The sequence below is a fragment of the Dermacentor andersoni genome, chromosome 8, assembly GCF_023375885.2.
Source record: "Dermacentor andersoni chromosome 8, qqDerAnde1_hic_scaffold, whole genome shotgun sequence".
NCBI lineage: Eukaryota > Metazoa > Arthropoda > Arachnida > Ixodida > Ixodidae > Dermacentor > Dermacentor andersoni.
This window is the reverse complement of record NC_092821.1, coordinates 16,536,436-16,559,488: the sequence shown is the minus strand read 5'-3', so window position 1 is coordinate 16,559,488 and position 23,053 is coordinate 16,536,436. Positions and strand designations below refer to the sequence as shown.

General features: G+C 45.9%; 1 protein-coding gene across 12 annotated transcripts in view; it reads right to left on the bottom strand.

The window, feature by feature from the left end:
• LOC129383656 (uncharacterized) overlaps window positions 1-22,801 on the bottom strand; it is a 62,038-nt gene extending 39,237 nt beyond the window's left edge. The window contains exons 1-3 of one of the 12 annotated variants that reach the window (XM_055068302.1): window positions 22,638-22,726; window positions 7,919-8,927; window positions 7,617-7,849 (exon numbers count right to left, since the gene is read on the bottom strand). In XM_055068302.1, coding sequence (XP_054924277.1) covers window positions 7,617-7,656 — 40 coding nt within the window. In that variant the 5' untranslated portion in view covers window positions 7,657-7,849; window positions 7,919-8,927; window positions 22,638-22,726. The other 11 variants (XM_072289586.1, XM_055068304.1, XM_055068301.1 and 8 more) reach the window with 11 other exon arrangements.
• Window positions 22,802-23,053: the final 252 nt, after the last annotated feature.

Genomic DNA, 23,053 nt, shown 5'->3' with positions numbered 1-23,053 from the left:
TTCCGCTTCCAGAAGAAGGTATTCATAACTCAGAGGCAATTTATTTCCATGAAGTCTGCCACATCTCTCATCTTCTAATTCTAGAGTTCATGACATAGTTGCCAGTCACCTGTTCCCCCACCCAATTTTTCCCCCACTTTCGCATTAAAGGGCCCCTCGAGGTCCGGCCATTTTGAGCTGACAAGCACAGTGCATACAATGCGGACTCATAATCAAGGATGCTAAAATTACATCACTACACACCGTGGAAACAGCTAAAATTTCGAACTTAACACCGTTCGCTCTTTTCCTCACGGGCCTGAGCTCCAAGATGAGGGGATGACTTATATCAACAAAAGCGCCTACGTACATGTGTATGCTGTGATGTTGCTCATAGTGACATGTGACCCTTCAAGAATTATTCAAGGCAACATGTGTTATTTGTGTAATCTGTTGTCTCAAGAGACGAATTAAAGTTTAGAGAAGTAATATAACATGCAGACCGAATGTCTGCTGTTTGTTTTACTTTGCACCACAGCAAGAGAGATGTACAGTCGAACCCTTTTTTTTAACTATACCGGTTTCAACAATATATTGGTTATAACAACGAAAAGCAGCTGCACCATAAACTTTTGTAAGTTTTCTATGGGGAAATAACCTGCTTACTTCAATGTCCTCATGACGCATCATCATTTATAACGAAGTATGGCTGCTGGGCGTCCATACTGAAAGGTAATGGAATGCGAAATCCTGTAAAAGAAAAAAAGGAAAAGTGAGATGCGAGCTGCTGCATGATCGCCCGGCACCCCAACTGCCGCTCCGTTCGAATTTCTTCCCTCACCATTCCACTCCTCCGAACACAAACGGACTGCGCCCATATCTATGGGCTGCGCCACCCTCCGAAACACGACTGGACCACAATAATTGTGCTGACAGTGCTGCCGGCGCTGCTCCCAGATTGCTCGCTCGACCCTCACAGTTGGTCCTTTTATCTCTGGCCCTCATTCTGCGCAATTCTGCTAACGGATTAAGTCGCTCATGCTTTTCTTTGTTCATTGCGTCGAAGTCATTCCTGGCCACATTGCTTCTCAGCCTAGTTTGACATGCCACCGAAAGGGAAGATGGCTGATTAGCCCACTGATCATCAGCAATGCACAACATTGCCGGTGAAAAGAAAGCGCGCTGCTATAAATTTGGAAACGAAGTGCTTTTAACCGATGAGGCGATCGTCGCGAACGTACTTGCATCGGATACCGACGGCAGCGATGACAGAGTAGGGCAGGCTGCGTCAACATTGTCCCCGCAGGAGGTCCTGCATATGATTCAGTCCCTCATGAGCCTGTTTTTGCGAGGGACCTTACGCTTCCCTACATGGGGCACCTAAATGCCTTGGAGAAGGGTGTCGGCAAACTTCGCATAAAGCGAGCAAGGCTGACGGACATGCGTTTTTTTCAAGCAAGCCAGTGGGGAGGTATATGGCGAGATGCTTGTGGCGATCTCGCTCCAGGATTTCTTTTGGATTTCTCAAGCTGAGATGTTGCCATAGCAGCCTTCCCGCATATTTTAAAAGGCGCCTCCTGGGGCCACCAAAAGGATGCCTCGGTGGAGCTCGTATGTCATTTGCCGCTCTTGACTCTTCTTTGCAGTTGTTATACCAGTGCCGTTCTTGAACGCCGACCGTCGCGGCTTCTTAACATGCGATTGAAGTGCGCAGGAAGCAGAGTTAAACAGTTGATCGAGTCAACACAATCAGAAGGCAGATGGAGGAAGGTGGCGGGGAGGAGAACTGACCTTCGCGCCATTATATTTTTCTCGGAACCGCTACGCCATTCCCTTTTTTCGTGGAACCCGGTTATAACAACGAATTTTTTGTGGCACTTGAATCAATATTGTTATAAGTAGGTTCGACTGTATTTCTGTTTTGTTTGCTTATTCCCACATCGTTCAGTTGCAAGTAAACACAATGAAACTATATATATAATTTTCTAGCCTGTTCCAGCATGTGGTCATGCTCTGTGATCCACTTGTGTCAGCCTCGGTATCTGTGTAGCACTGAGCAATGCCTCCTCTAAACAAAATATTGCCTTGGACGTCGCTTGTTTTGCCATTAGAGGTTTGCGAACACAAAATGCGAGCAGATCGCCCCGTAGTCGTGCTCCCAACTGTACTGCTGGAGCCAGAGTGATGCTGTTGGCAACACTGTGTCGGTGCAGCGGTGCATCTGGCCACACGTGCAGGCGGTTGCTTGTATGCTTGTAACATGCACTAGAGGCGCGACGAAGAGCACACGCCTGCTTCGTCACAAAATTTTTCTTTGAAGCTATTAGAAATATTCTAATGCGAATGATATGACATGCTTACTTTAATTTTTGTGTGTATTCGGACATAACAGAACATTTATGGTTTCCATTGATGCAACTCGTTTCTAGCATCTTTATAAGCATTCGGCCATCTTTCGACAATGTCGTGCAATGAGTTTTGAAGTTATGAGCATTACATTAATTTGGCAGCTTTTCAAAAAGTTAAAATTTTGTCAGGATTTGTTAGTGTTAAAAAAATGAACGGTGAAGAAAGGTATGCTCAAAATTCCTGCTGATTCCTTTTATTTTCGATCAGCTTTAGCATTGCTGAGCCGGTCTGAAGTAGTGGTTGCCACAACCATGGTGGCCGCAGCTCAGGGCGGGCAGGCTCCTTGAGTTCACCATTGGCGAGAAGACTGTGAGGCACACCTTAGCAAGTATATTTTTTGAATCTTACACATTAAATACCTTTCTTTCTGACTGAACATGAATGGGACACGAAGTCAACATGCAGCTTCGACGCGTCGAACACGCTCTCAGTACTGTTACGTTATTTTGTGTTAAGGCACTGCTATGAATTAACACAAAAAACTTGAAAAAGAACCAAACAAGACATTTGATTCAAGAACGAAGAAATTTTGTAATGTAAATGGAACACACTGAAGTATGTACTGGCGCAGGGAAAGAAAAGGGCGTGTTCACAGCTAGGTGAGGCAACAGTTGTTTGAAGACAATGCATATACAGGCTCCCACCAAAATCCCCCTCTCCCCGCCATGCCTAGAGCTGACGACATTCATGTTGCCAACTGGGCATTTTGCGCTTCACAAGTCTCCCATTCGATCGGCATAACATCAACACCAAAATACTGCGGAAAGTGCAAGTCCGAAATCTTGATCGGACTAACAGGAGTCATCAAGCTCATGGATGACATACTCGTCTTTAGCCACAATGAAGTCAGTCATGAGAGGAATGCTGACATTATGCTCAAGCAGCTGTCTCCTCAAACATCCCTGCTCGTTACTCTTCGACAATGACGACTACGATTCATCAAAAGTCTCCACACCACTGTCCAATGACTACATCCCGCAGGCATCCAGCTCAGCGCTGTTCACCGACTCGTCCACTTCACCTTTGCTGCAGAACATGATCAAAGCACCCTGCTTCAGCTGTTTTGAAGTATTGCACTTCATCGACATGCCAACTGTGGAGGAAAAAGGAAAGTAGGGAAAGGAGGAGGCAAAGGTAGAGAAGAGGTATTTCAGCAGTCAGGAGGCTTTGTTTCCATTACTCACAAATTATGCTTCAGGGATGCACGACAAGATCGCGACAATCATTTCCTTGCAGAAATTTCTACTATAACTTGAGAACTTTTCCTGACAGGGGGTTTCCTTTCAAGCAGTTTGGCGGCAGCATTCCTGTCAGCCACTCCTTGAGCAAAATTTTTAAAAAGCGGCCTGATAAACTTCCTGGAACTTAGAAGCAGCAGCAGCTCTTTGCGGTGGTCAGTGTCGGTGTTTCCACAGCTCATCACTGGTAGGCTCATGGGCTCTTGCACAATCCTCTGTGTGTAAAGTTCAAGGGCTTCGCGACGGGCCTCCAATAAGGAAGCACACATTCCACGAATCTCCGAAGACCTATGAGCAGATTCAGCAGTTCCCGAGATTGATAAAATAGGCCACAACAGTCTCGATGAGCGATGGGCCCGTGCTTAGGAGTGCTGCTTTTTGCTCGCCGTAGGAATGCTATACGGCCTGCACAGGGAATGTGCTCACTCGCCGCACGCACAATGTATCTGCCAATCATGGCCACGCTGGCGATCTGAGGGGTGGAGACAAATGGTCGCGCTGAAAGGCAGTTGTTTAACCCCTGCGCTGCCATGTTCAGGACCTCATCAAAGGTGCCTGTCGCACCATGCAATTCCTGTTCAATAAGAATAAGATGCTGCGATGAGAACGTGGTCAAGCTCTTAACATTGCTTCCACTTGAAGCTGACACGATTCTGGTCTTCAGCATCTTTTCCAGGACACATGCTGCACTCCTTACGTCCAGCATGTCCTTGTACCCGGCAATGCGGCGCAGAAAGCCAAACATTGCCTCGATCGGGTCATTGGACATTTTCTGAGTCAGGATGAACTGGAAACTTTTTTCGCTGTAAGTAGACGATGGATGCAGGCAACTTTTGACTTTGTTGGAAAAATCAGTGTGATAAATTTTCTTGCTTAAAGTGCCCCTCACCAGGTCTGGCCATTTTGAGCTGACAATTGCAGAGCATACAGTGTGTGATAACAATCGTGTCTGCAAAGCATTTCATTGCCATGTGCCGCGGAAAGATACGAAATTTCAAACCGAACGCCGTTTTTCCTTCTCGCAGCCCCCGCACTCCAAGCCGGAGGATGATATACTCCCGTCCCTGCACCTACGTAGTCGTGTCTGCAGTGTGACGGAGCTCGTGGCGACACGTGACTGAGAATTATTGAAGGCACCATCTGTTATTTGTGTGTTCTGTTGCTTGAATTGACGAATTGAAGTTTAGAGAAATAATAAAACACACAAACGGAATGTTTGTGTGTTTTTTGCTTTACTTCGCACCGAAGCAAGAGAAATGTACTTCCGCTTCGTCTGCTTGTTCCCACGGTCGTGCAGTCACGTGTGCAGGTACCGAAACTGTGCCATGTTCTACTGTGTTCCAGTGCGTGATCATTCCCTGCAATCCACTTGTTCTGCCTCAGTATTAGCATAGCACTGAATTATGCCACTAGTACGGTGGCATAATTCGCAGCTTCCACCATGATGCTATCACTACCATGGGGGTTTTGCTCTAGTGCATTAAAGCCCGCCTTTTTGAAACAGCAGTTAATGGTAAAAAAGGGCCCCTAACACTTTTTCCATTGATAGGCATGGCCACTGGATACAACCTTCATCATGACAGAACTCCCGCTAGTACGGTTTCCTTGCACATAGCGTGGAATATTTGTGCGCTGCATGAACGACAGAACAGCTCGCGCGCGATGTTGTCACAGAAGTGCATAGCAGTGAAAAAAAAAAGTGAAAAAAACGTATGCGTCACGCGATCCTCGAGGTCCAGTATGGGAGAATGCAGGGAAGGAATTTTGCTTGTGCAGGCTAGACAGGGCGAGTAGAGAGACTGTCTTGCTTGGCAGTAAAGCCCGCCTGCAGAAATCATGGGTTTGTGGCACTGAAATATTTCTATCTCAGCTATTAATGAGCCGATTTGAAAATTTTCTGCGGCAGAATGCTCCCTAGAGGACACGTAACAACTTCCACCATATAACAAAAATTTGCTATGGGGCCTGGTGAGGGTCCCTTTAAGGTGCCAACCGTAAGCTGCAGCGCAAGCTGGGCACGGAGAACAATTGCGCCCCCGACAACCTATTCAAGCAGCGCATCAAACATTGCAGTAACAGCGGCATCATCTCGCACTGTTCTCTATGAATAAAGAGTGCTAAGGTGATGCTAAAGGCTTGGAGAAATTGCAAGCTAAAAAGGACGGACATGCGAGAGCAGACGTCTCAACACCAGCTGCCCTTTTCACTAGTTGGCACTGGTCTGCGTTCTTGAACTGAAGCCATGCTCCATTTTATTGTGTCCGCAACTGAACATTGCTGACAAAAAAAAAAGGAAGAAAAGGAAAAAAACATCGGGTTCCGGTTCCTTCACACTGCGGCGCTTTGATGGCTTGCGGCCATCCACTACTGCACGACAGCGCAAAGTGCAACGGGTGAATGTCTGATTTTCCCTTCATTCAAAGTGCTGAACTACTCGCGAATCTACTGGCATTCTACTGCTGGCGAAACTACTGGCATTACCGCGTCCTTTCGTCCCGACCGTCAGTAGCAGAATGGCCGAACGCCGCACTTGAAATTTATTAAGCATGACAAGCACCAGCGCGAAAACAAGGATGCGCAGACGAAGTTTGACGTCACTCGGGGTACTCTCATCATGAGCGCGCGACAGCAGCGCCATGGTGCGGTCCTGCAGCTGCTTCAGCCGCCTAAGCCGTGGTCCATTTCAATCTGTTGTCGACTGCACATGCTGCTCTTCACTTTGATGCCAAGTTGGGTCATTGTGCATGTGCCAGTATTGAATGAAACTCTTTGACACCACTACCAACACTACCCCTACCACTACCATAACCAACAATTGTGCGCCAATCATAAGATTGCTAATGACATTAAGGTCACCAATCATCTCAAAAGAATGGATGCACCACCAATTTGCTTCATCTTAACCCAATTAAGGCCTATTTTTTTTCTCCAAGTGCGACCACTCCGGGTTAAGTTCTTATTTATTGCAGGTTTAACATCTTCAGACTGACCTATATTGCAAAAAAGTTAACACATTTTTTTCAGAGAGACTATAAAGTCGCAATTAATATTTTTCGTAGAAAAGTATGCATTGTTTATTTTTCAATACAGATACAGATGGGTTGCATAACTGCTTATAAGAATAAAACAGTAGATACACCGAAATAGATATGTTCCAATTCGGCACTCACCTACGCCTTGTTCAGGTGTTTCGCAGCCGCACTCAGTACGTGCTGCTCTTTATTGAGTCACTTTGACGCCAAATTGGGTCCCAGGTGTGAGCACTTTTCATATTACTACTTAACATACAATCAACAATTGTGCACCAATTATCGGACTGCTAATGACATTAAAGTTGCCAATCATCTCAAAAGAATCGATGCACCACCAATTATCTTCCTCTTAAACCATCGAGATTATTTTTCCCCCAAATGTGAACCCTCAGTGTTGAATATTTTTACTGTAGATTTAAAATCTCAGACTAACAAATTTTGCAGAAAAGTTATCTCAACTTTTTCAGAGTGACAATAAAGTGACCAAACATATTTTCTGCAGGTAAACATGCATTTTTTATTCATGAATACAGATGGGCTTCCATTACCACTTATCAGATTTTTTTTTTAATATAGAGAGGCTAAAAAGCAACAAAGAGGCTAGAAACAGTGACGTGCTCCCAGGGCTCGGTTATGTTCGCAGCTTCCACCATGATGCTATCACTACCATGGGGGTTTTGCTCTAGTGCATAAAGCCCGCCTTTTTGAAACAGCAGTTAATGGTAAAAAAGGGCCCCTAACACTTTTTCCATTGATAGGCATGGCCACTGGATACAACCTTCATCATGACAGAACTCCCAGTTTTCAGAATCATCAATATTGTTACGGACCAATAGCTATAGAGAAGAGGCCAGCACTGTGAAGATGACGACAACTAGAGACTACTAGTATGGGCTGTTGTCTTTTGGCAAAAGGCAGCGTATTCATTTTGTAAATAAACTTGTATGTAGCTTCTTGCCTGTGACTTCCCATGTAACATATTTGGTGGAGGTAGACATGCCCTGTCCTCGTCATGGGGCTCGCAGTGGATGGTACATCGAGCCTTCCGTCACGGCTCCCGGAGATGACAGCTCGACTCAACCGGCTCTGACACCTGCTGCTACTCCAACGAGGCACATCGCACTCTCCACTCCATGTGATCTTGGCGTATTCTTGGAGAAAGATGAGGAAGACGTCGATGACTGCATCAGCCTGTACCAACGCGTCAGCACCAATAACCAGTGTGACTCAACTGTCATGCTTGCCAACATAGTATTTTACCTCGGTGGATTGCACAGCTCAAGTATGGCTTAGGACACACGCAGACGAGCTCACCAGTTTAGATACACTTAAACAAAAGCTGCAGAACTTGTTCGGCAACCCTTACGGTCACCAACTTGTTGCTGTTGTGCCTGACGATCGGTCAGAACAAAGGATGCTTCACCTGCAGACATGCGGCAATCACAGGTGCTGATCCCACCTCATTGTTCACTCAAGGAAGCTCAATCAGCATCATGAGTCTTACGGACAGGTAGTCATGTTCCAGATCTTTGGCTTTCGAGCACCCAGAAATGACAGCTCGCTTCAAGATAACAATGTCACCCTCTCCTGACCATCACGCAGAGGTCACTGATTGATGAGAGGGTCATTGTCGAGAACTACCGGGAAAGGCATCAATGGCCGGTTCAGTTTGCCATGTGGAAGCCGCCTCGTATTGTGCAATGTTGGGAGCAGGAGGTGGTGAATGGTAAGGCATTTGTGATTGTCCTGTGAAATCCCTTGACGAGGGAAAGAGGGAAATAAACAGCATAAAAGGTGGACTGGGACGGATGCGAGAAGGAAGAAGCTCGGACATACACACTCTAGCATGTAGTGTGCTCTGAAAGTTAAGAGCCCTGTGTATAAAACTCAACCATGTACTTCTGAATATAAAACCTTTTCTTGTTCTCGTAACTGTCGCTCGGAACCCATCTTTCTCTCGGCACCTGGCACAGCACCACAATGGAACCGACCTTACAATACAGGCAGGCAGCTTATGAGATCGATCGGCATAGACTACATTGGCGTGGTGAGTGCTACATGTTTGCTTCTCTTTTCGCCAGACTCATAGCGCAGGCAATCCATAATAGTGTTTGGTGTTGTTAGTTATTTTATTACATACACCAAGAATATAGTGTCTCGTGGGCTGATTGCTAGTGGGGAACAAACACAGGGTGCTTTGTGAGCATGGAGAAGTTGCAAATCCAAGAACTCCTTGAAAGTAATAAGCAGATGAGCATTTCGGTTGGCCCTGCGAAAGGCAAAAGGTAGCAATTAGAGCTTTTGCAGAATGAGGAGAGGAGTTGGGAGGAGGCTGGTGAGGCAAGGAAAATTATTTTGTAAAAAAGAGAGCATGAAGAACAAGAAATTCTGCAGTCTCCTAATAGTGATAAGGATGGGCTAGCTATTGCCCGATGTTTGCTCTTCATGTCACTGTAGAGGTCGCCACAGTTCAGACTCGTTTGTTAGGCTGCCACCAGAGTGTGGCGCCCCCTGTGACCTGTGTGTGTGTCTGTATATATGTTCGGGCCCAATAAAGAAGGGGCATTCCCTTTTCGTCCAAGCAAGTGGCCGTACGTTTCGGTCCGTCCCTGCGTGCTCGTGCCCCGCGCGGCACCAACCACACGACAGTCACCAGAACTCTTGCTAGTACAAGTAAGCAGATGCTAGGAGAGTATGTTTGTGTTTTCTGGTGGGGATTGTTTTCCAAATTCACCTTCCTTAAATAGCAAATTTCAGTTTTAAGGAAGGGTGAATTTTGAAGGCTAACAAATTCGCCATGGAGAAATTCAAAGCGCAGGACCTCCTTCTAATTTGCAAAGAGTTGGGCATTCTCGCCAGCTCCGCAACAACACAAGAAGCAGTTTTCGACGTCATGAGCGCAGAAGATGTGACAGTCCAGGAAGCTGAAGAGGCTTGGGAAACCATTGTTGAAAGAAAGCAAATGGCAGAGCAGTGCAAGAGGTGCAAGCGTGAAGCAGGAGAGAGAGGTGCGAATGTGAAGAAGAAGAGGCGTCAGCATGAAGAGGCAGAAAGGCGCAAGCGTGAAGCAGAGAGGTGCGAGCATGAAGAGGCAAAAAGATGAAAACTTGAAGCAGAAACACACCAGAGGCATGTGCAGGAGGCAGCACAATGGCATTTTCTTGGAATGGAAGAGCTTGAGCAGAAAAGTCAGATACTTAGATGGCAAATAGCGCGATTCCAGTTCCACGCTTTCATGGTAGAGGAGGATATAGTTAATGTCCTCGCCGATTTTGAAAGAGTGTCGTATATTCCTGTTGTGGTCCATCTTGGGTGTTTGCGCTGTAAGTTTAAGTTCAGAATTATGCACCAACTAGGCCCAAATGAAGTTTTACTGAGAAAGAGGGTGTCAGCCGGGACTTGTGGACCAAGAGATTACCAGCACTAATCCTGTTCAGTATCGCTGTTTCATGAACTGCTTGTCTGAGGACAAAGTGCGAGACTACGATAGGGCTAAGAAGGATTTCTTTAGACCCTTCTGTCTAGCATTTCAAACCGACCTCGAAGGGCAAAAAGAGAGAGCAGCAGAACTCGCCATGCATTACCGCACGCTCCGAAGTTTCCAGAGTAAGCCGTGACAATCAGAAACAAGTGACAAAGCAGGATATGGTTCCCGGAAGCCAAAGGGTAACAAGTATTTCTGTAGGCATTTTAAACCGGAGACTTCAAATTCCCCCAGCACACATAAAGAGAAAGAGGGTGACGCACCTAAAGTAGCAGAAGAAACAAAGATGCCCCGCTGATGGTGTACACACGTTGGAGGCGCGGAAGAGAGTTGTGTATTACAACTGCAGAGGAAAAGACCACATAGCCAGGAGCTGTGAGAAGCGGGTGGTATTTGTCATAGCTCAGGACTCCGACAAGAACCTGCAGCCATATATGGGACAGCTTTCACTGAACAGCCAGGTGTGTATGGAGGCAGCAATATTGGCCAGCCTGCCACAGCAAGTAACCTATTGATAATCAAATAGGCCGGAGCAAACGCTGACAGAACGAGGAGAACCCTTCTCCAATATGGGGTCTTTCAGGCAAAAACATGGAAGGAAACTCGGAGACTGATAGGCGTATTCCCTATTGTGCAACAGTCAGAGGACCATGGAATGATTCCTGAGATAGTTGAGCGCAGTGATGAGTCAAACTTGCTGGTAGCCGGAAGCGAGGGGAAGGCAGTAGACAGCGGCGGTTTTTCCACGCAAGAAACGGAGGGCCCATTAGGCCAAGTGCGTACGGAGGCAGCAAGTTTGGCCAGCCTGCCAGGAAAAGTTGCCTATGGCTGTTTGCATACGTCAGAGCAGATGGTGAAGCAAAGGGATAGGCCCAAGATGAGAAAGGCAGATGGGGTAAGGAGTATGGAACCAAACATGTGAAGCGAAAGGAACCAAACCTGTGAAGCGACAAGGCAACAGACACAAATGCATGACGGTCAGGATCCAGCCCGAGACTGTGAAAAAGGCGATGGATGATAAATCCCAAGCTTAGGCATTTGCAGAGATCGGCATGATGCACATCGGAAGGAGAGCTTCACGAAGATTCATACGTAGTAACAGTCACCTAACCGCACTGCAGCCGTCTCTTTGTAAGCAGAGGGAGAAAGACAAGCGTCCTGTAGGCTGCTACAAGGGCCAGTCACTCACGGGGCAAAGAAAGGCAGCTGCCTAGCACCTAAGGGACCAGCGCGTGTGTGGGTCTGTAAATGTAATCTTCTCTCAGTACTTGGCGGCTGCTGTCCTAAAGTTGTAGCTACGAGGTGAGTCAGGCAAATTAGAGGCTTTTGCCTTCTTCCAAGACAGCGCTTTGCAAAAGCCGCGAAATGCACGACCCTCTCGAGCTCGTCTGAAATATGAAATCAGACAGACAGGTTGCAAATTGTTTTGTTCTTTTGATTCGTGCTGTATTTAGCTTGGTTGCACGATCAATGCTTAAGAAGCATAAGGAATAACACAAAATATTATTAGGTTGTGAGCATTTTCGGCTCACGTTAGATCCCCAATCACGAACGGAAAGTTTATGTCACAAAACATGTAGAATAGTAAAGCAAACAGGGTTAGTGTTGCAAAAAGTTTGGAACATCCGCCAACAAGGCTTGAGAGTGGTGACGCTGGCTAACACTCCCAAGGTTAGTTCTCATAGTAACACATAAATACGCAAGAAAGTGGATGGGGAAACCATGCCGCAGTAGCTCAATTGGTTAGAGAATCGCATGCATAAAGCAAAGATGTGGGATCATTCCGCACTTGTGGCAAGTTGTTTTTTCATCCACTTTCATTGCCATTAATTTATAATTTCTTTATTTCAATTAATAAGTACAGGTAATTTACCCTATGTTTTCCTTGGTGTCTCCGTTTGTTGGCTTCTCATGATACGATTAATAAGAACCAAGCCCCTCAGTTAACCCCCTTTCTTCTCATTCAGACAGTTTGGAAGGTCACATCCAAGCTGCGCAAGTGGATCAGTTATGGTTTTATGGGAGTTCCTAACGAGTCATACATGCAGGAGTGTTTTTTGGAGGCACATTTTGCAGATTGCATTCATGAACTTTAATTTCTTCGAAGATATGAAATTTTGAACATTTTAGGAGCTTTTGTCAAAAAGAGGACATTGTTTGTGCTCATGGTATCATCATCATCATCAGCCTGGTTACGCCCACTGCAGGGCAAAGGCCTCTCCCATACTCCTCCAACAACCCCGGTCATGTACTAATTGTGGCCATGTCGTCCCTGCAAACTTCTTAATCTCATCCGCCCACCTAACTTCCTGCCGCCCCCTGCTACACTTCCCTTTGCTTGGAATCCACTCCGTAACCCTTAATGACCATCGGTTATCTTCCCTCCTCATTACATGTCCTGCCCATTTCTTTTTCTTGATTTCAACTAAGATGTCATTAACTCGCGTTTGTTCCCTCACCCAATCTGCTCTTTTCTTATCCCTTAACGTTACACCCATCATTCTTCTTTCCATAGTTCGTTGCGTCGTCCTCAATTTAAGTAGAACCCTTTTCGTAAGCCTCCAGATTTCTGCCCCGTAGGTGAGTACTGGTAAGACACAGCTATTATACACTTTTCTCTTGAGGGATAATGGCAACCTGCTGTTCGTGATCTGAGAATGCCTGCCAAACGCACTCCAGCCCATTCTTATTCTTCTGATTATTTCAGTTTCATGATCCGGATCCACGGTCACTACCTGCCCTAAGTAGATGTATTCCCTTACCACTTCCAGTACCTCACTACCTATCGTAAACTGCTGTTCTCTTCCGAGACTGTTAAACGCTACTATAGTTTTCTGCAGATTAATTTTTAGACTCACCCTTCTGCTTTGCCTCTTCAGGTCTATGAGCATGCATTGCAATTGGTCCCCTGAGTTACTAAGCAAGGCAATATCATCAGCGAATCGCAAGTTACTAAGGTATTCTCCATTAACTTTTATCCCCAATTCTTCCCAATACAGGTCTCTGAATACCTCCGGTAAACACGCTGTGAATAGCATTGGAGAGATCATCTCCCTGCCTGACGCCTTTCTTTATTGGGATTTTGTTGCTTTCTTTATGGAAGACTACAGTGGCTGTGGAGCCGCTATAGATATCTTTCAGTATTTTTACATACGGCTCGTCTACACCCCGATTCCGTAATGCCCCCATGACTGCTGAGGTTTCGACAGAATCAAACGCTTTTTCGTAATCAATGCAAGCTATACACAGTAGAACCCCGCTGTTACGTTTCTCACTGCTGCGTTTTCCCGGCTGTTACGTCGCTTTCATCCAGTCCCTGCATAGCTTCCATAGGATCCAATGTATAAGGAACCCCGCTGTTACGTAGTAGCTGTGAAAACGTTCCCGCATGATGTATCACAACCCGATCCCGCCTGGGCTAAAGTAGGCAACGCGCTCCAACCGCCATTTTGGCTTTTGACTAGTTTTGACCGGGCTTGGCTATTGAACTGGCTGCAAGAAGCCGCACGCCAGTTCGAGAGGCCACCACTAGGTGGCCATTCGTGAAAAATGCTCTCACTATCATCACTGTGATTACGGTCACCGCATGGTTTGTTGGGCGGGTCGACTCACGGAGGAAGGAAACTCGGGAGAGGCCCTGACGTCACTCTTCGGGAAGCTATAGCTAAAGAGAAGCCGGAAGTTGGCGTTGCTCCGCCTATCGGGCCAGCTCTCCTCTCTTGTTTACATTTATTGTGAAACCACGCAACTGGGCTGCTCGGACGTGCGCGCTCCGCAGCAATACTAAACAAACGTTAGCACATTAGCATGATTACGCCAAAGAGGGCAAAATTTCCTGCGGATATTAATTCGTCCGTTGCCGTTGCCTGGCGCGGTGACGAGGAGGAGCACGAGCCGCATGATGCCGGGGAGCTGCCAAATCCTAGCTTTGGAGAAGCCGTCGCGGCTCTGGACCTCCTTTGCAGATACGTCGCACCTCACAGCAACGCTGACAGCAATGCGGCCTTCCAGGCTGTTGAGAAACGTGTGGTGATTTCTAGTGAGCGAAAGAAATGGCAAGCCACCATTCTAGACTCTTTTTAAGTCCTAAGCGCACTCTGTGGAAATAAATTGTATATAGTTGAAGCTGCACTTTTTTCATTGATTTTCGGAGCTTTCCTCACTGTTGCATTTTCCGGCTATTACGTTTTTTTTCCTCGGTCCGGCGAGAAACATATGAACGGGGTTCCACTCTATAAGGGTTGGTTATATTCCACACATTTCTCTATCACCTGACTGATAGTGTGAATATGGTCTATCGTTGAGTAGCCTTTACAGAATCCTGCCTGGTCCTTTGCTTGACAGAAGTCTAAGGTGTTCCTGATTCTATTTGCGATTACCTTAGTAAAGAGTTTGTAGGCAACTGACAGTAAGCTGATCAGTCTATAATTTTTCAAGTCTTTGGCGTCCCCTTTCTTATGGATTAGGATTATGTTAGCATTCTTCCAAGATTTCGGTAGGCTCGCGGTCATGAGGCATTGCGTATACAGGGTGGCCAGTTTCTCTAGAACAATCTGCCCACCATCCTTCAACAAATCTGCTGTTATGTGATCCTCCCCAGTTGCCTTCCCCCTTTGCATAGCTCCCAAGGCTTTCTTTACTTCTGCTTTACTGCTCATGGTATGGCAGACCTTATTTAGTTTGATTACTTCCATGAAAAATCAGGTAAACACTCGAGAAAGGAAAGCATCAGGGAAGATAAAAGGCCTCACTATAATTTTGATTGTAAATTGCTTTCGATAGTTTGCATGATTTGTTGGAAGTTTTTTATTATTGGTCAGAATTGGCGATTTATTCTAATCACGCTGCATTGTATTATGCAAAGGTATGTCACATTACTACTAACATTAGCATGTTACTACTAACATGCATTTGCTGCAAAGTGCTTGAACACATTATCGCATCCCATAAATATTCTCATCTTGAATGTAATAACTTTTTTTACCCGAAACAGCATGGTTACCGAAAAGGATTTTCTTGCGAAACCCAACTACTAGAATTCACGGCAGACTTACACTTTGATATGAACAGTAATAAACAAATTGACTGCATCTTTTTCGATTTCTCGAAAGCATTAGATTGTGTAGCTCATAGTCGCCTGATATCAAAGCCCTCAGCAATTAAACTCGACTCACTAACCCTATCATGGATTCGTAATTTTCTTACTAATCGCAAACAGTTCACTGTTGTTGCTAACTTTTCCTCTGGCCTCCCTGACGTCACCTCTGGTGCACCTCAAGGCAGTGTACTTGGGCCTCTTCTCTTTTTAATTTACGTTAACGACTTACCTAACAATATATCATCTTCTGTACGATTATTTGCTGACGACTGCATTGTATACCGTTCGATTAACCGCCTCTGACCACACGGCACTCCAAAATGATCTTGCACATATCAGTGATTGGTGTGCTACGTGGCTCATGTCCCTAAACGTGTCGAAGTGCAAAGTAGTTTCCTTTTCTCGAAAAACTCTTAACTCTCGCTTATCTTATCATCTGGATTATAACATAGTTGACCACAACACAGAATATAAGTACTTAGGAGTGCTCCTTACACACAATCTTTCATGGACTAAACACATCACCTCCATTTCAGCTAATGCCTCCAGATCATTAGGATTTCTGCGCCGCAACTTAAGAAGTGCGCCCTTACCACAACGAAAACTAGCTTACGTAATTATTGTACGGCCACAAATTGAGTACGCCTCTTGTATATGGTCTCCTCATCAAAATTACCTCATCGAACTCCTGGAGAGCATCCAGAATAGAGCGAGCCGTTTCATGTCTAAAAATTATAGTAACCAGTCAAGTGTAACCCAAATAAAAATCGATCTTCGTTGCAACCACTAACTACTCGCCGTGATATTTCCCTTCTATTATTATTTCATAGATTTGTTCACACAGTTGGCCTAAACTTATTAAACCTGAAAAAAGCATCCTTGACATCACAACGACTGAACAATCAGTTCAGCTACACCCGAATTTATGGCAACACACGCGCTTTTAATTTTTGAGCTTTGCCCCATGCGGTCCATTTATGGACCGCACGGGGCAACTGTCTCAGACCGTTTCAACCGTCTAAACACATCATGTCTCTTGTAATTTTCTTGCATTTTTTCTACAATGTTAAAGAATTTCAGTGCTCCCAATTTTTTCACAATACTTACTACTGTATAACATGCTAAAACGTTTACAATGTTATTATGCTATTATGTTGTTGCTTACCATTTATTGTTATTGCTGTACATATTGTATTTGCTAATGTATTAATTTTCCACATTCTGTGCGTACTCCTTTCATTATGCTGATGTTTATTTCTTTCCTGATTCCATACTAATATGTCACCATATTTCCCCCCTTACACTATGCCTTCTCGAAGGCCTCAAAGGTACATGTAAATAAATAAATAAATAAATATGGCCTCCTGTTCGGGTAGAGCGTAGCTTTACAGTAGCACAAATTAAAAGTGAACTAGAAGAAAGGCGGAATAAATCAGGCCTTCTGAGCCAATTAAGGGAAGTGATAAGACTTGTAGATGGTTTTCCATTTTGTTTATTTCGCAACTTGGCATTTTGTCATGATCATGTAGCTATCTTGTGCTAAGTGTTACAGATATCAATTAATCAAAGCCAGTTCTCCCTTCGCCTTCCTGATCTATGGAAGCTCTAATTCATGATTACTTAGCTTCATTACATAAACTCTGTGTCTATTTGCACGGAGACATTGTTGAAAGAGTCCTGGTGCTTGTCCAGATTAATGTGAACCTCGTGTTTCAGGGTTTCCCTTCAGATAGGGGGTTGTCAGATTATTTCAATTTGTACAGTTTGGCGATGAGTGGCCTGCATGTGGCACTTGCGGCATTGTGCAGGCTGACAAAGGTCGCTCCTTGGAGCTTGTCATCTTGCATCTATACAGTCAAGTCAGAGCCCACCTATTAAGATGCCTTTGGCCAGAAGATCTTAATTCTCGGCCCCTGCATCCCAATGGCTTTGAGGAATGCAAGCATCAAGCCAGCCGAGCTGCATCGAACAACTCAACGTCCTGATGCGCCGTCTGGTGGCAGGGGTGTTGTGCCTGACAATCCCTCAGAAATAAGATGCTTCACCGGCAGACATGTGGCTATCATGGGCGCTGATCACGTCTCATCGTTCATTCAAGGAAGCTCAATCAGCGTTGCCTGAGTCATAGAACAGGCAGTCACGCTCCCGATCTTCAGCTTTTCAAGCACCCAGAAATGACAGCTTATTTCAAGATAACAATGTCACCCTCTCCTGAGCGTCACAAAGAGACCACTGATTGATGACAGGGTCATTGTCGAAAACTCACAGGGAAAGGCGTGATCCTTCTGCACCTACCTAAGTCCATACCGATGCCAGCAGCCACGGAATCAGTGCAGTACTGGCAGAATGCCAGCACAGCAATGACCATATTACCACTTATGTCAGCAGACACCTCCCAACCTTCAAGCATAACCATTCCATCATTGAGCTCAAGTATCTGGCATTAGTTTGGGCAGTTGCAAAGCTACGCCTATAATTATATGGCTGACCCTTTTCAGTCATCACACACCAGCACGGACATTGCTGGTTGTGCTCACAGAAAGACCCTACAGGTCGACTTCCTCACTGGGCGTGACGCTGACAACGATATTCGTATTCTGTCATTTACAAATCTGGCTGTCTCCACAAGAACACTGATTGCCTGTCTCGTTACCCGGTCAACGAGCCTGACGACACTGTCTGTAGCACCGCCAATGGCATTTTCTCTGTGTCTGCCTTCTCTAACGATGCCGATGAGCAGTACTGAGACCTATCACTTCGAGCACTCATTGAGCATCTGCACTATTCACCTAACAATGCCTCTCTTGGCCGATATGTCCTGCAGGTTGGCATTCTCCAACGAAGGAACTTCTCCCATGGCGGGTCTGATTATCTTCTTGTCATGCCCAAACTTCTACAACACACTCTGCTCTTTGAGTCGTATGATGAATCTACTGCAGGACACCTTGGGTATCTCTCAGGTACAACCCCATCCGCCGCCGCTTTTATTGGTCCGGTCTCACTCGCTCCATTCGATAACACGTTGCTGCCTGCGATTTCTGCCAGCACCAGAAAGAGCCTCAGGCGCTACGTGCTGATCACCGTCCCTGCAGAACAATTCTTCCATACTGGATTAGACCTCCTCACCCCTTTTACCGCATCATCCACTAGAAACAAATGGGTAGCTGTTGAAACTGATTACGCCACCTGCTAAGGAAGGCGCCAATCACACGGGCTCTCCTGACCAGTTGGGCCACTGAGGTTGCACTTTTTCTTGCATAACATTATCTTACTCCACGGCGCCTGCAACTTATTTTTACTGATAGTGGTCATAACTTTTTGTCGAATGTTATCACCGACATTGTGTTCCTGCTCCACACAACACAAGCTGACCACCTCACATCATCCTCAAACCAACAGACTGACGGAGTGGTTGAACCGTACCCTCACAGATATGCTGTCCGTGTACGTGTTGAAAGACTGCTACGCTTGGGACGTTGCCCTTCCTTACATTACATTTGCCTATAATTCTTCTTGGCATGACGCTGCCACAATTTCTCTATTTATTGTACGGTCGCAAACCAACCTTGCCCTTGGATGCTGCATTTCTTTCTGAACCTCCTCGACAGGCGAGTATGCGCAGTGCCATCGCCTTGGCCAACCAAGCTTGCCAACTTGCCCGTGCTCAACTGACGGCATCGCTAAAGCCCCTGCATCTACGCGCCACCGCCGCTTTCTTAAGTAGCGACAACCTTTGTTGTGCGCCGCCTTTTCTCCTCACACCAAATCCGGTTCCAGTATTTCCGGTTCCGGCATTTCCGGTTTAAAAATTTCCGGTTCCGGCGTTTCCGCTTCCTGGAGTTGCGCTGCTGGAATTTCCACTTTGACTGCTGTTAGACGATGGTGAGATGCCCGCGCGTGCTTTGCAGGGCTGTAGCAGTCACCATAAGAAGAATGCAAAGGGGACAAGCTGTTGTATTCCGCTGAAGTAGTAGTTCGCGGTCGCTGTTGTCCAATTGCACGAAAAACGGCAGTGGTCTCCAAGCGCCCAGGCACTACATTCCACTGTACGTTGTCGCTCGTGCCACAACCCGTCGCAGGTTGACAACGCTAAAAAACAACGTATCACTTCCACTCGGAACAGGAAGCTGCAGCTACGTAAGTTCCGCTTGACGCTGGAAGCTAAGGGGGTGAGTAGGAGAGGAGCGTGGAGGAGGAGGGCAGGTTGGCGGTACTTAACCTGGTCGGCGGAAACGTGTATGGAGGGGCTTTAGGCATCGCAAGCCACTCAGCAGCAACTGTACAATGCCTGCCACCGTAACACACAGTTTTTCCTTGGTGTGCACATGTTCCTGTGGTCACCCTTTCGTCATGCTGGACTTTCAGAGAAGCTCCTTTCCTGATTTAGACAAGGTCCTGCCGCATGCTCCACCAGGTGACACCAGTGACCTACGAAATTGCTCCCGTCAGCTCAACGTCACCCTCTTCTAGGTCATCCAGTGATGTTGTGCATATCAGTAGGCTCAAGGCCTACTACAGTGCTTCCGAGCCAAGCCTTTAGTTGCACCGGGTCGGCACTTTTACTGACGAGGGTAGTGCTATGGTAGTACTATGATAGTACTGTGGTGGTAGTAGGGTAGCAGTTACGACGCAAAAGAGGCCAGCGGTGTCAAGACGATGATTAAAGGCTAGCTTGGGCTGTTGCCTTTTGGTGAAGTGCAGCGTATTCATTTTGTAAATATACTTGCATATAGCTTCTCGTCTGCATTTTCCCTTGTAACAATATCATTGAATGCGAGCTCATACTTCTTCCAGTCTTCCAAATTTGCAGCTTCGTCTCAAGCAACACGGTGTTGTGCTCTGTCAGCACTATCTTTTACAAACTGGGCTGTCTGCTGCTTTGGGCTGCTTCTACGGCAAATTTCCCACATTGTTTCCGCGCTCAAAGAGAGAGAGAGAGAAATGGCAGAAAGGGGGGTGCCAAAGCACAGCTTCACTTTCACTTTTAGCCCTTTTTCTTTCACTCTCTCGTTCTCTCTCCGGATCCATATGAAGTGCCATTGCGAGTGATGCAGATGCAATGCAGCTGGCGCCTCTTGCGCCAAGCTATGATGCTCTCCGTGGCTTTGCGAGATGCACTGCGCGGAAATGGTGGCACATTTGAAGTCTAATAAGGCAACCTTTCCACCCTGTCTTAACACTGTTCGTTTAAAGGGAACTTAGCAATGCAAATGTCAAGCACAGTTTGAAAACACCGTTTGAAACACCGAAGCCAACACTGCGATCTGATTACAAGGCGCACTGTAGTGGGAGAACACCTGGGGTTCTTCAACATGCACCTAAAACATGGGAGTTCTCGAATTTTGATCCCATCAAAATGTAGCCAGGATTCAATCCCATGATCTCATGTGCAGCAGCCCAACACCATAGCCACTAAGCAACCACAGCGAGTCCTGAACCGTTTCAGCGACCCTTTAAAGAACACAAAGGTATCAAAATCCGTAGTATGCCACTATGGCATGCTTCATAATCTGATTGTAGTGTTGACACACACAGCCCCATAATTATATTTATGTTTAACACATCTGGCCATGAGAGGGAATGACAACGCTCAACCCTCTTGTAAGTCATGAACAGTGACGTACAACTCCTCAAGAAATGGGTTCCTGTAGTAACGGAGGTGTGACCAAACTTGATCAAAGGTGTGCAACGTTAGCAAGCAAGAGTGCAAGCCCTAAACCCTTGTTGGTAAGATTGCTGGCAAATTAGAGCATGAACTTGTGTGAAGAAAATGTGCAGGAACCATAGATGATGACTATCAATGTAAGCAAAGCCTAAAGGAATGAAAGCGTGAACAAACAAAAGAACAAGCAAATAAAAGAACAAGAAAGAGCAAACGAATGTTTTCCTAGCAGAGTCCGACCACCAACCATTACAGACCTCAACTAAAGACGTAAATGATCGAAAGAGCCAAAGAAATTCACTTCAAAATATTTCGTTGCAGCCACACGTCCATGTCAGAATGAAATGCAGAGTACACCACACTGCTACACATAAAGCCCAGAGTAAGTGGCAAAGTTTCAATAATATACCACCATAAGAACAATATACGAACAGTTGCCGATCACAACTCAGACAAACACCGAGACATCTAAGCATACCTGCAGGCTTGCAGAGCTATTTATGATGCTGAAACAATTTAAGCGATTGTTTCGGCCGACTGGCATTTCCTATGTACAAGACCTGATCTATACTAACACTTTCGCCACTACTCACAGACATCGCTTGTGGCGTAGCAACTGCATTGTACAGATAGACGCAGTCTTATGACAATGAGTCAGACATTGAAGACGCAACTGGCAAGCGATAGTGCACCTGACACAAAAGACGTTGAAAAGCAACAGTATTCCCACAAGGAAATTACTCACAGCTGCGGACGTTCAGTCGTAGTTTGCAACACAATTATTTCTGTATGATTTATTGTCTCGGGGCAGCTGGGCACAAATTTTCTGGGTTCTTCTACTGTTTCTTTTGTGATTGCATCAGGCACCAAGGGCCCTACAGTATTATAAGAGTTCTGGCCAAGACAATTTTATATGCGCATTTAATGCATTTTGGGAACTTCCAACAGTTAACTGGCCGGCCTTACTGGCCTAGATCTGAAAATACCTTGCCACCTGTATAGCACAACAGTGATGGGGTGTCACGCATCACTCAAACGACATTTAATTCAATCTTCTTTTACTGGAGCAGCTCAAGTATTAGAAGCATCAGAATGCCTTGAGCAAATGGATGTACGTATACACCTGATTCTAGACTGAGCCAACCAGCAGCAATCAGCACTTGCAGCTAATTTTGTCAACGGTGCAGAGATGGGCTAGATCTTGACGGGCCCAACTAACATCAGCAGAAGCTGTAACGACAGCAGTAGCACAGTAAAACAAATTAGACAAATGACGGTACAACCATCCAGGGATATGTGCCTTGAGCACTTCACCGCGTAACTGTCGCTAAGTGAAAAAATAAATAAAAATGTGCTCCTCGCGCAACAAGGAAAAATGTTCTTTTAGCTGTAAACTCTCGAATGTGTAGCGTTCGTCCGGGTAGCTCGTAATAGATGTCCTAAAAACAGCAGACAAAATTAAGGCAGACAGACTACCTGTGTAATATACCGTATTTGTGTTATGACAATGTCGACCATTGATGCAAAGTTGCGCGCATGACATATTGTTACAATGCGGGAGACGTCTATTTAGAAGGCTCGGCACTAAAGCACTGGATGGAGCGAGGCCGCTACAGCAAAAACAAAGTCCTCTTCACCCGCTCCTTTTCTTCTTTGCGTGTACAAGCGTGCCGCTACAACATGAACAAAGAAAGCAACGGACGTAGGTATTGAGCTGATTCGTGCACTCGTTTACCTTTGGAGGTGGCCGTAAGCGCCCAGCAGGGAAGTTTGTACCCGCTCACCACGTGCGTAAACAAAGCATGACCGCATGACATCGTGTACTAGTACGGGTAGTGGATCGCACCACAGAACACCTATACAAACTTAGTGATCGCACGACCTACTGATCTCCAGACCTGCACAGATCTCCCTGCTCCAGCACGCCTATTTGCCGCTAGGGATGGAACGTACGAGCAGAGTGGCGCTAGCTATAACCTGTTCGCTGTCGTCTGCTTCTGTGATCTGTTCAGCGCTCGTGTTGCCATTTCGGCAGGCACAATGAGCTTGTATTGGCGCTAAATGAATAAATTCACAAATATACAAAATAAAACAGATATTTGCGAATGTCTTACGTTTGAATAGGGAAACTAGAAGAGGAGGAGCGGCGCA